The sequence below is a fragment of the Oncorhynchus clarkii genome, chromosome 22 (genome assembly GCF_045791955.1).
Source record: "Oncorhynchus clarkii lewisi isolate Uvic-CL-2024 chromosome 22, UVic_Ocla_1.0, whole genome shotgun sequence".
In the NCBI taxonomy this organism is placed as follows: Eukaryota; Metazoa; Chordata; class Actinopteri; order Salmoniformes; family Salmonidae; genus Oncorhynchus; species Oncorhynchus clarkii.
In genome coordinates this window covers 44,306,839-44,319,955 of record NC_092168.1, presented here as the reverse complement: position 1 = coordinate 44,319,955, position 13,117 = coordinate 44,306,839, and the positions used below count along the sequence as shown (strand labels likewise).

Here is a 13,117-nt window from a genome sequence, read left to right as displayed (position 1 = left end):
GGTTAATAAGATAAAATGGTTTTTGGTAGAACCCTTCATAGGGGGTTCGAAGAAGAACCCGCCAAAGATAAAATGGCTCTGGGTAGAAACCATCATAGAGGGTTCTAGGCAGAACCAGTCATAGGGTTCTAGGTAGAGTCATATGCAGGGAGTTCTTTGAAGAACCCTACACAGACAGTTCTTGATAGTAGTACACAATTGGATGACAAGTGGTACACAAATAACAGGTACCACTTTCAAAACTACTAGCTGAAATGATTTTAAAAAGTCCTGGAGCATCACTTTAAGTTTGCTTGGACGAGACAGGGTGTTGAGACTTCCTCTACAACTAAATTAAGTCCCCTAACTGTCTACTTTCAAAGACATTTCATGTTTCTTTGTAAGGTTTGATTCATTTTCTTCTGTTAGCAACCATACCACCAGTGTTAGTTGAAGCAAATGAAGCATGTACTGTCCATTGCCAGCCATGTAAAAGTATATAATGAAGTCAGCGTACTTACGTCTCAGTTGCTTGACAATAGGCTTTAGGAGGTCTAACCAAACCTGTGAACATAAGGAAAACAAACGCCCCATTTAGTCAGCATAGAGAGATGAATTCAAGGCTTCTACACTAACACATGAAGAAGATACAAGCTAACACCCAGTCCAGAAACAACCCTTAAGGACTGTGTCTATTTCTTCACTCACCATCATCTTGTGGTCTTGGTACTCTAGGCCGAAGTAGTCTCCCTCAACGAGGTTCAGGTGGGTACACACCAGGTCAAACAACACCTTGCCTGAGGCTCTTTGCTGTGAAAGACAGAAACGTACATGGTAAGTTAGAGAAATACCTGGTGCAGTAGTGAATTACCTATTGACTGTATGGTGGGCTGGCTGGCATTCACCAGCTCAATCACTCAATGATAAATGTGTACTTAGACTATGGATGATATTGTCCCTCGGTTTTAAAGACTCATTCTGATGACATTTCACAGAAAATCCCCTCGGCAAAGTCTATCTGCAAGTTTAATCAAGGATCAGCGATCACAAGAGCACATTCAGGACTGGATCTCAACACCTCTTAGGGGCTCCCGAGTGGCGCAGCGGTCTAAGGCACTGCATCTCAGTGTTAAGAGGCGTCACTACAGACCCTGGTTTGATCCTGAGCTGTATCACTGTCATTGTAAAATAAGAATTTGTTCTTAACTGACTTGCCTAGTTAAAAATAAAATCCCTCTAGGACATTGTGGATCAAGAGGAATGCCACAGACAAACAACAGAGACATTTGCAGTAGTGACTGAGTGCAATATGACTGCTTGCATGGATAGTGGGTGGCTCCATAGAAACCATTCCCCTCCCTTCACTCCCAGAAGATTGCTCAAAACCTCCCCCTCCTCTCCTCTTATGGAGGCCCAGAGAGGTGGGACACTGAGAGGAGCAGACAGAGTGGGGGGTGGGGGGGTGGGACTGTCCCTGTGACCACCTCCCTGTTCCCAGTATCACCATGGGGACTGACGATGGCACAGTGCTCTTTGAAGCTGATCTAGTGGCAACCCAGTTCACCTAGGAAGTCCATTCCTCCATCAAGTCTAGGTCAGAGATGGTCATCTGGCTGTTTTTCGCCCACTACTTCTTTTCCTGTCCCATGGGAACATACACAGCCAACACCAAGGCAACCCATTATAGCTTCCCTGACTTTTGAAAAAAAAAACGACTCATTTATGACACGTTTCATGAAACTAGGCGTATGTCGCACGGCATTACTTCACAGGAGAGGCACTTTAATATATATTTTTTAAATATGATTTTTATACAATTTTTTTGAAAGATATAACATTAGCCTTGGAGATCTACAAAAGTGTTGCTCCTTTTGCAACAGAATTTAGCAGGCGTTATCGACAAAGATCATTGGGATAAAGTTGTGATGGACTACTTTCTGCATGAGGTCAGTGTGAGTCCTTGACACAACAACGAGTCAATCAAGCTGTAGCTAGCTACAAACCGCCAGCAGCACCCTGTATACCACTGCTGGCTTGCCTCTGGAGCTAAGCAGGGTTGGTCCTGGATGGGAGGGCCAGGAGAAGACACTCTTTCCTCTGGTCTAAAAAATTATTCCAATGCCCCTTTCTGATGGGACATTAAACAGGTGTCTGTTGTCGCTATAGATCCCATGGCACTTATCGTCCTATCTAAATTCCCAATCTGGCCCTCATACCACCATGTCCACCTAATCATCCCCAGCTTCTAATTGACTCATTCCTCTCCCCTGTAACTATTCCCCAGGTTGTTGCTGTAAATGAGAATGTGTTATCAGTCAACTTACCTGGTAAAATAAAAAATGTACCAAAAAGAAATGCTGTCATGAAGCGTTCATCCATGTATATGGGTAAGAGTATCTACATTTTCAGATATTATACGTTTCAAATTTTGTCAAAGTCATATCCATTGCAAGTTAAAGCGTACTGTTTGCTAGCGAACGTTAGCTTGCTGGCTCGCTAGCGAACGTTACGTGTTTGATCTGTGTAGTAATATTATTTGTATCTCAGAAATCCATTTGCATTGCTAGTTATGGCCAAATGTTAGCTAGCTAGCATTGAACTTAGTTAGCTTTAGCTACCTGCAGATTCATACTACAGCATTTCATGTGGCTAGCTATAGAATTTCTTTCACATGACCCATCAATTTAGACAAGTGTCTGGGTGAGCATCTAATGATAAAATATGAATAAAATATGTTTTACCTGGACACTTTCAAAGTCAGATTAGGATATTGGCCAAGGACTAGAAAAAGTGTATTTTTACCTGGAGTTTGACCTTATTGTAGGTTACTATATTTGGTTGTTTACTACACTACTAGAGATGGGTGGGGCTCAGTCTTAAGATGGTGTGAACAATGATGCATAGGTATAGACAAAGAAGAGCTCTCCAGTAGGTGTACCAAAACATTTAAGGGCCATTTTTTATTAAAAGTGGGGTTACAAAGTTAACTTTCAAAGCAGAATTATTTTCCCATTGTTCTTCAAATGCAATTTTTTAATATACAATTTTCTAGCTCAGAGTCTCTACTTTTATCCAATGTAAAAAAATAAAAAAAAATTAAAAAATGTTGCTACATAAGACTGAATCGAGGTGGTGGGTCACATTTAGAGGCACAAAGGGATGTCAGGGACTGCAGTTAAAGGCACATGTCCTGCTGGAAAAGAAGACAGAAGCATAGCAGGCAGGCAGGGGAGTTGAGCTGCTGGAAAACCCCTAAGAAGACAGAAGCATAGCAGACAGGCAGGGGAGTTGAGCTGCTGGAAAACCCCTAAGAAGACAGAAGCATAGCAGACAGGCAGGGGAGTTGAGCTGTTTAACCAAGCTGCATTCTTTTGAACGGTTTTCACCGGAGCAGAACGTAGCACAGTTATGCCAGTGTTTATAGTAACAGTCCCGCCCCTCTACAATCTTCACCCCCCTTTCTCTCCTTATTCTCTCATTCTACAATCTTCACCCCCCCTTTCTCTCCGTATTCTCTCATTCTACAATCTTCACCCCCCTTTCTCCCCTTATTCTCTCATTCTACAATCTTCACCCCCCATTCTATCGTTCTACAATCTACACCACCCTCTTCACCTTCTCTACTCTGTCACTCCTCCACCCACGTACTCCTCTCCTTGTTCACCAAGCTTTCTCCCTCTCCTCATTCCGTCCATCTCCACATAAGGGCAGTCATTGGAACTAAGACTTTCTCTACTTCCTGTATTCCTGTATGTAGTGACCTCTTACAATCACAAGAGGGCAATCCTCATTACTGACCCATGGGAAATAGGTTCATGTTTTGCATTATTACACTCACTTATATCAGTGTTAATTAAACTGTCAATTGCCTCAATAAAATAAAACAATATTTAAATGACATCTGTCCAATATAGCACCACCATAGCCAGCTTCCCTCTCCATAGCTTTCTGGTTCCCTGCTCTCTCTCCCTACACGAGTCTCCCTCTTAACTACAGGATGTAAGGGAGCTACAGTGCCCACCACAGAGGACCAGCTGTTTTCATATGGTGGAGGTGAGAGCACAGGAAGAAAGAGGCTAGAGGCCACCAGAGCATCCACCAGCCAAACACCCACTCACCCACACTGCTGCCGGCCTGCCAAGGTCCTGCTGCTGCAGCCTCAACAGCTGTGAACCTGCAGTATCAGACCTCTCCACAGAACCAGAGAATCAGGAAATCTAAGTTAGTAGCCTGGGTTTTCTGCATTTGGTACTAGAATACATTGCATCACTAGAATATAGTTAATCACTAGAATATAGTTCATCACTAGAATATAGTGCATCACTAGAATATAGTGCATCACTAGAATATAGTGCATCACTACTAGAATATAGTGCATCACTAGAATATAGTACATCACTAGAATATAGTGCATCACTACTAGAATATAGTGCATCACTAGAATATAGTGCATCACTACTAGAATATAGTGCATCACTAGAATATAGTACATCACTAGAATATAGTACATCACTAGAATATAGTGCATCACTACTAGAATATAGTGCATCACTACTAGAATATAGTACATCACTACTAGAATATAGTGCATCACTACTAGAATATAGTGCATCACTACTAGAATATAGTGCATCACTACTAGAATATAGTACATCACTACTAGAATATAGTACATCACTAGAATATAGTGCATCACTACTAGAATATAGTACATCACTAGAATATAGTGCATCACTACTAGAATATAGTGCATCACTACTAGAATATAGTGCATCACTACTAGAATATAGTACATCACTACTAGAATATAGTACATCACTAGAATATAGTGCATCACTACTAGAATATAGTGCATCACTACTAGAATATAGTGCATCACTACTAGAATATAGTTCATCACTAGAATATAGTACATCACTAGAATATAGTACATCACTACTAGAATATAGTACATCACTAGAATATAGTGCATCACTACTAGAATATAGTGCATCACTAGAATATAGTACATCACTAGAATATAGTGCATCACTACTAGAATATAGTGCATCACTACTAGAATATAGTGCATCACTACTAGAATATAGTTCATCACTAGAATATAGTACATCACTACTAGAATATAGTACATCACTAGTATATAGTTCATCACTAGAATATAGTGCATCACTAGAATATAGTGCATCACTAGAATATAGTGCATCACTAGAGTATAGTGCATCACTACTAGAATATAGTGCATCACTAGAATATAGTGCATCACTAGAATATAGTGCATCACTACTAGAATATAGTGCATCACTACTAGAATATAGTGCATCACTACTAGAATATAGTGCATCACTACTAGAATATAGTGCATCACTAGAATATAGTACATCACTAGAATATAGTGCATCACTAGAATATAGTGCATCACTAGAATATAGTGCATCACTACTAGAATATAGTGCATCACTACTAGAATATAGTGCATCACTAGAATATAGTACATCACTAGAATATAGTGCATCACTAGAATATAGTGCATCACTACTAGAATATAGTGCATCACTACTAGAATATAGTACATCACTACTAGAATATAGTACATCACTAGAATATAGTGCATCACTACTAGAATATAGTGCATCACTACTAGAATATAGTGCATCACTACTAGAATATAGTTCATCACTAGAATATAGTACATCACTAGAATATAGTACATCACTACTAGAATATAGTACATCACTAGAATATAGTGCATCACTACTAGAATATAGTGCATCACTACTAGAATATAGTGCATCACTACTAGAATATAGTGCATCACTACTAGAATATAGTACATCACTACTAGAATATAGTACATCACTAGAATATAGTGCATCACTACTAGAATATAGTACATCACTAGAATATAGTGCATCACTACTAGAATATAGTGCATCACTACTAGAATATAGTGCATCACTACTAGAATATAGTACATCACTACTAGAATATAGTACATCACTAGAATATAGTGCATCACTACTAGAATATAGTGCATCACTACTAGAATATAGTGCATCACTACTAGAATATAGTTCATCACTAGAATATAGTACATCACTAGAATATAGTACATCACTACTAGAATATAGTACATCACTAGAATATCGTGCATCACTACTAGAATATAGTGCATCACTAGAATATAGTACATCACTAGAATATAGTGCATCACTACTAGAATATAGTGCATCACTACTAGAATATAGTACATCACTACTAGAATATAGTTCATCACTAGAATATAGTACATCACTACTAGAATATAGTACATCACTAGTATATAGTTCATCACTAGAATATAGTGCATCACTAGAATATAGTGCATCACAAGAATATAGTGCATCACTAGAATATAGTGCATCACTACTAGAATATAGTGCATCACTACTAGAATATAGTGCATCACTAGAATATAGTGCATCACTACTAGAATATAGTGCATCACTACTAGAATATAGTGCATCACTACTAGAATATAGTGCATCACTACTAGAATATAGTGCATCACTACTAGAATATAGTGCATCACTACTAGAATATAGTGCATCACTAGAATATAGTACATCACTAGAATATAGTGCATCACTAGAATATAGTGCATCACTACTAGAATATAGTGCATCACTACTAGAATATAGTACATCACTAGAATATAGTACATCACTAGAATATAGTGCATCACTAGAATATAGTGCATCACTACTAGAATATAGTGCATCACTACTAGAATATAGTGCATCACTACTAGAATATAGTGCATCACTACTAGAATACATTGCATCACTAGAATATAGTGCATCACTACTAGAATACATTGCATCACTAGAATATAGTGCATCACTACTAGAATATAGTGCATCACTAGAATATAGTGCATCACTACTAGAATATAGTGCATCACTAGAATATAGTACATCACTAGAATATAGTGCATCACTACTAGAATATAGTGCATCACTAGAATATAGTGCATCACTACTAGAATATAGTGCATCACTACTAGAATATAGTGCATCACTACTAGAATATAGTACATCACTACTAGAATATAGTACATCACTAGAATATAGTACATCACTAGTAGAATACATTGCATCACTAGAATATAGTGCATCACTACTAGAATACATTGCATCACTAGAATATAGTGCATCACTACTAGAATATAGTGCATCACTAGAATATAGTGCATCACTACTAGAATATAGTGCATCACTAGAATATAGTGCATCACTACTAGAATATAGTGCATCACTACTAGAATATAGTGCATCACTAGAATATAGTACATCACTAGAATATAGTGCATCACTACTAGAATATAGTGCATCACTAGAATATAGTGCATCACTACTAGAATATAGTGCATCACTACTAGAATATAGTGCATCACTAGAATATAGTACATCACTACTAGAATATAGTACATCACTAGAATATAGTGCATCACTACTAGAATATAGTACATCACTACTAGAATATAGTACATCACTAGAATATAGTACATCACTAGTATATAGTGCATCACTAGAATATAGTGCATCACTAGAATATAGTGCATCACTAGAATATAGTGCATCACTAGAATATAGTACATCACTACTAGAATATAGTACATCACTAGAATATAGTGCATCACTACTAGAATATAGTGCATCACTAGAATATAGTGCATCACTAGAATATAGTGCATCACTACTAGAATATAGTGCATCACTAGAATATAGTACATCACTACTAGAATATAGTACATCACTAGAATATAGTGCATCACTACTAGAATATAGTGCATCACTACTAGAATATAGTGCATCACTACTAGAATATAGTGCATCACTACTAGAATATAGTACATCACTACTAGAATATAGTGCATAATGAAGAGTGGGGGACAGCGTGAAGGATAGACATTTTTAAAACATTTTTTTTACCTCCTTTTCTCCCCAATTTCATGGTATCCAATTGTTAGTAATTACTATCTTGTCTCATCGCTACAACTCCCGTACGGGCTCGGGAGAGACGAAGGTCGAAAGCCGTGCGTCCTCTGAAACACAACCCAACCAAGCCGCACTGCTTCTTAACACAGCGCACATCCAACCCGGAAGCCAGCCGCACCAATGTGTTGGAGGAAACACCGTACACCTGGCGACCTTGGTTAGCATGCACTGCGCCCGGCCCGCCACAGGAGTCAAGGATGAGACAAAGATATCCCACGATGAGACAAGGATATCCCTACCGGCCAAACCCTCCCTAACCCGGACGACGCTAGGCCAATTGTGCGTCGCCCCACGGCCATCCCGGTCGCGGCCGGCTGCGACAGAACCTGGGCGCAAACCCAGAGTCTCTGGTGGCACAGCTGGCGCTGCAATGCAGTGCCCTAGACCACTGCGGCACCCGGGAGGCCCAAGGATAGACATTCTAATGGACAGACAGAGGATGAGGAGTGGGGGACAGGGTGAAGGATAAACATTCTAATGGACAGACAGAGGGTGAGGAGTGGGGGTTAGAGTGAAGGATAGACATTCTAATGGACAGACAGAGGGTGAGGAGTGGGGGTTAGAGTGAAGGATAGACATTCTAATGGACAGACAGAGGGTGAGGAGTGGGAGTTAGAGTGAAAGATAGACATTCTAATGGACAGACAGAGGGTGAGGAGTGGGGGACAGGGTGAAGGATAGACATTCTAATGGACAGACAGAGGGTGAGGAGTGGGGGACAGGGTGAAGGATAGACATTCTAATGGACAGACAGAGGGTGAGGAGTGGGGGACAGGGTGAAGGATAGACATTCTAATGGACAGACAGAGGGTGAGGAGTGGGGGACAGGGTGAAGGATAGACATTCTAATGGACAGACAGAGGGTGAGGAGTGGGGGACAGGGTGAAAGATAGACATTCTAATGGACAGACAGAGGGTGAGGAGTGGGGGTTAGAGTGAAGGACAGACATTCTAAAGCATGACACACACCAAGAACCTCACTGCCGATAGATAGGTACTTATCAGTACATTAGCGCAGATAGTTTGGAATCTCGAATAATGCAATACGTACAGATTTGCGTCGCCAAACCACACTACTGCCACCTTCTGGTGTGGAGTATTTTAACAAGGTTGAGTGGCTGACCACTTTCAAGGTCTTTGCTGTGTGAACACAATAGAGATTGACTGCCGACACTGTTCGGAGGTGCTAAGTACAGAAGGACAGAGGATAGACATTCTAAAGGACAGAGAGAGGATATACATTCTAAAGGACAGACAGAGGATAGACATTCTAAAGGACAGACAGAGGATAGACATTCTAAAGGACAGACAGAGGATAGACATTCTAAAGGACAGACAGAGGATAGACATTCTAAAGGACAGACAGAGGATAGACATTCTAAAGGACAGACAGGGGATAGACATTCTAAAGGACAGACAGAGGATAGACATTCTAAGGGACGGACAGAGGATATACATTCTAAGGGACGGACAGAGGATAGACATTCTAAAGGACAGACAGAGGATAGACATTCTAAAGGACAGACAGAGGATAGACATTCTAAAGGACAGACAGAGGATAGACATTCTAAAGGACAGACAGAGGATGTACATTCTAAGGGACGGACAGAGGATTAAGAGTGTCTCAGTGGTGGTCTCTTGGTGGGTCTCATTCAGAGCTGCAGTGCAAAGCAGAGATGAGTAGAGTAGAGATGAGTAGAGGTGAGTAGAGCTGAATAGAGTGGAGTAGAGCAGATTAGAGCTGAGTAGAGCTGAGTAGAGCAGAGCTGAGTAGAGTTGAGTAGAGCTGAGTGGAGCAGAGTAGAGCAGAGTAGAGCAGAGTAGAGCAGAGTAGAGCAGAGTAGAGCAGAGTAAAGCAGAGCTGAGTAGAGTAGAGCAGAGTAGAGCAGAGCTGAGTAGAGCTGAGTAGAGTAGAGCTGAGTAGAGTAGAGCTAAGTAGAATAGAGCTGAGTAGAGCTAAGTAGAGTAGAGCTGAGTAGAGGATAACTGGATGAAAAGCAGAGGCACACTGGACTGGTGTAATAGTCCTGCCATCTGTGACCACTGCCAACACCAACACAATAAGAACTCCAGTCATTAATGAAGCCCATGAGTCACAGTGACTGATCACTGCCAAGGCACAGCCACCATCACTCTGCATACAGTACAGTAGTATAATACACACACACAAACAGTACACACACAAACACACATATATTCACACAAACACTCATGTGTCACACACATATGATTTCTGGTCCCATACCCACAGAAAGGTACAGAAACCTCCCTATGATGATTTCTGGTCCAATACCCTCGACACAGTACGGTACAGAAACCTTCCTATAAAAAAAGGTCACACTGCATCAGCAAACATCAAGCTTGGCAGCTGACATTTTTATCCTGATCTGCAGAACCAGGAGAATTAGTCTCTGACTCACTTTGTCTGTCTCACTGTCTGTCTCTGACTCACTGTCTGTCTCTGACTCACTTTGTCTGTCTCACTGTCTGTCTCTGACTCACTGTGTATGTCTCTGACTCACTGTGTCTGTCTCTGACTCACTGTGTCTGTCTCTGACTCACTGTGTCTGTCTCTGACTCACTGTGTCTGTCTCACTGTCTGTCTCTGACTCACTGTGTCTGTCTCTGATTCACTGTGTCTGATTCACTGTGTCTGTCTCACTGTGTCTGTCTCACTGTCGTTCTCACTGTCTGTCTCTGACTCACTGTGTTGTGCTTACCAACGCAGCGATGCAAAGTAACACTATAGGGATGCATTATGACATCAACATAGACAGAGGATTAAAGGAGGCATCATCATGTAATGACAAAGGTCATGCTAAAAAGCAGGTGTCTTACATGATTGCATGCATTTGTCTGTTCATTGTCAGTCAGTAAGGGACATGTTGGTGCCGATTTCTCCTCTTCCGACAAGAGTTGTAGTAGTCAAACTGCCTCCGTTTATTACGGTGATCAAATCCGGAAAGAGCTGAGTCGTTTTGGGAAGTTTGCTAGCGGTTTTGCGTGTACTGTCGACAGGTTTTCAGGCAGATACCGTTAAGTATGTTGTTTGATTCCCGAGGCAAGTGTTCATGTTTCTGAATAACAAATGAGCAACTCTTAAATGTACATTTTAAAGTGAGGCATGGGAAGGGGTCTCCACGCGGGGTTTGCCAGCACAGATAGTCTGCAGTGCTATGAGTGTGGGGATTTGGGGCATTAGATCTTTGCGTGCCCACATAAAGGCCGTAGACAAGGTGAGGGTACACGTGCCAGTGGGGGAAATCAAAGTCAACGTGCCAAGTCATGCTGTAGTGCTGTGATGTGATGGTGGTGGTGTAGATGAGGCTGGGTCTAGTCATGATATGGATAGTGGTGTAGATGAGGCTGGGCCTAGTCATGTTATGGATGGTGGTAATGCTATGGATGGTGCTGGGGGGAAGCCCTAACTAGAGAGAAAGGGCAGGTGGTCAGGATGGGAGATGGAGATGAGGAGGAGGAAGGTGAGTCTGAGGAAGAGGACGATGAGGATGCTTTCTTTTCAGAATTTTCAGAGGCTTTAATGAAATGAGGATGATTCATTAAAGAAAGAGGCTGTTCCCTTACTTCTATCCAAAATAAGGGAACAGTCAAGACTTTACTTCAATCCAAAATAAGGGAACAGTCAAGACTTTACTTCAATCCAAAATAAGGGAACAGTCAAGGCTTTACTTCTATCCAAAATAAGGGAACAGTCAATACTTTACTTCTATCCAAAATAAGGGAACAGTCAAGACTTTACTTCAATCCAAAATAAGGGAACAGTCAAGGCTTTACTTCTATCCAAAATAAGGGAACAGTCAAGGCTTTACTTCTATCCAAAATAAGGGAGTAGTCAAGGCTTTACTTCTATCCAAAATAAGGGAACAGTCAAGACTTTACTTCAATCCAAAATAAGGGAACAGTCAAGACTTTACTTCAATCCAAAATAAGGGAACAGTCAAGGCTTTACTTCTATCCAAAATAAGGGAACAGTCAATACTTTACTTCTATCCAAAATAAGGGAACAGTCAAGACTTTACTTCAATCCAAAATAAGGGAACAGTCAAGGCTTTACTTCTATCCAAAATAAGGGAACAGTCAAGACTTTACTTCTAACCAAAATAAGGGAACAGTCAAGACTTTACTTCTATCCAAAATAAGGGAACAGTCAAGACTTTACTTCAATCCAAAATAATGGAACAGTCAAGGCTTTACTTCTATTTAAAATAAGGGAACAGTCAAGACTTTACTTCTATCCAAAATAAGGGAACAGTCAAGACTTTACTTCTATTTAAAACAAGGGAACAGTCAAGACTTTACTTCTATCCAAAATAAGGGAACAGTCAAGACTTTACTTCAATCCAAAACAAGGGAACAGTCAAGACTTTACTTCAATCCAAAATAAGGGAACAGTCAAGGCTTTACTTCTATTTAAAATAAGGGAACAGTCAAGACTTTACTTCTATCCAAAATAAGGGAACAGTCAAGGCTTTACTTCTATTTAAAATAAGGGAACAGTCAAGGCTTTACTTCTATCCAAAATAAGGGAACAGTCAAGACTTTACTTCTATCCAAAATAAGGGAACAGTCAAGACTTTACTTCTATCCAAAATAAGGGAACAGTCAAGGCTTTACTTCTATCCAAAATAAGGGAACAGTCAAGGCTTTACTTCTATTTAAAATAAGGGAACAGTCAAGGCTTTACTTCAATCCAAAATAAGGGAACAGTCAAGACTTTACTTCTATCCAAAATAAGGGAACAGTCAAGGGGTGCGGGCACAAAGTAAGAGCTTCGTTGACATCAAGGGAGACCCAAAGGAGCAGGGGGTTTCTAAAGAAGTTTGGAATTAGCGAAAGGCTGGCCCTCTTTTCCCCTCTCATCCCTTAATCCTCTTCAGTACACTTGAAAATCAGGCACCATGCTGCTTGACTTAAACTGCCAGACACAAATATTCCCGAAGCCAGTCACTCTGTGGAGGACGCTTTGCTTCAGCAGCAACTGACATTTGTCTATTATTCCCCTCTGGATATGTCTAGAAAGCGAAATGACAATAAAACAGAGAATGACAGTGACATAGATGTCAAATGGTCTCATCCACCCC

The 13,117-nt window shown here is 40.6% G+C and overlaps 1 protein-coding gene across 2 annotated transcripts in view; it reads right to left on the bottom strand.

The window, feature by feature from the left end:
* The window catches only part of LOC139380953 (FERM, ARHGEF and pleckstrin domain-containing protein 1-like), a 110,200-nt gene that overhangs the window by 48,027 nt on the left and 49,056 nt on the right, over positions 1–13,117 (bottom strand). For both annotated transcript variants that reach the window (XM_071124141.1, XM_071124142.1), the window contains exons 3-4: positions 688–789; positions 501–543 (exon numbers count right to left, since the gene is read on the bottom strand). In XM_071124141.1, coding sequence (XP_070980242.1) covers positions 501–543; positions 688–789 — 145 coding nt within the window. The remainder of the gene's footprint in view (positions 1–500; positions 544–687; positions 790–13,117) is intronic.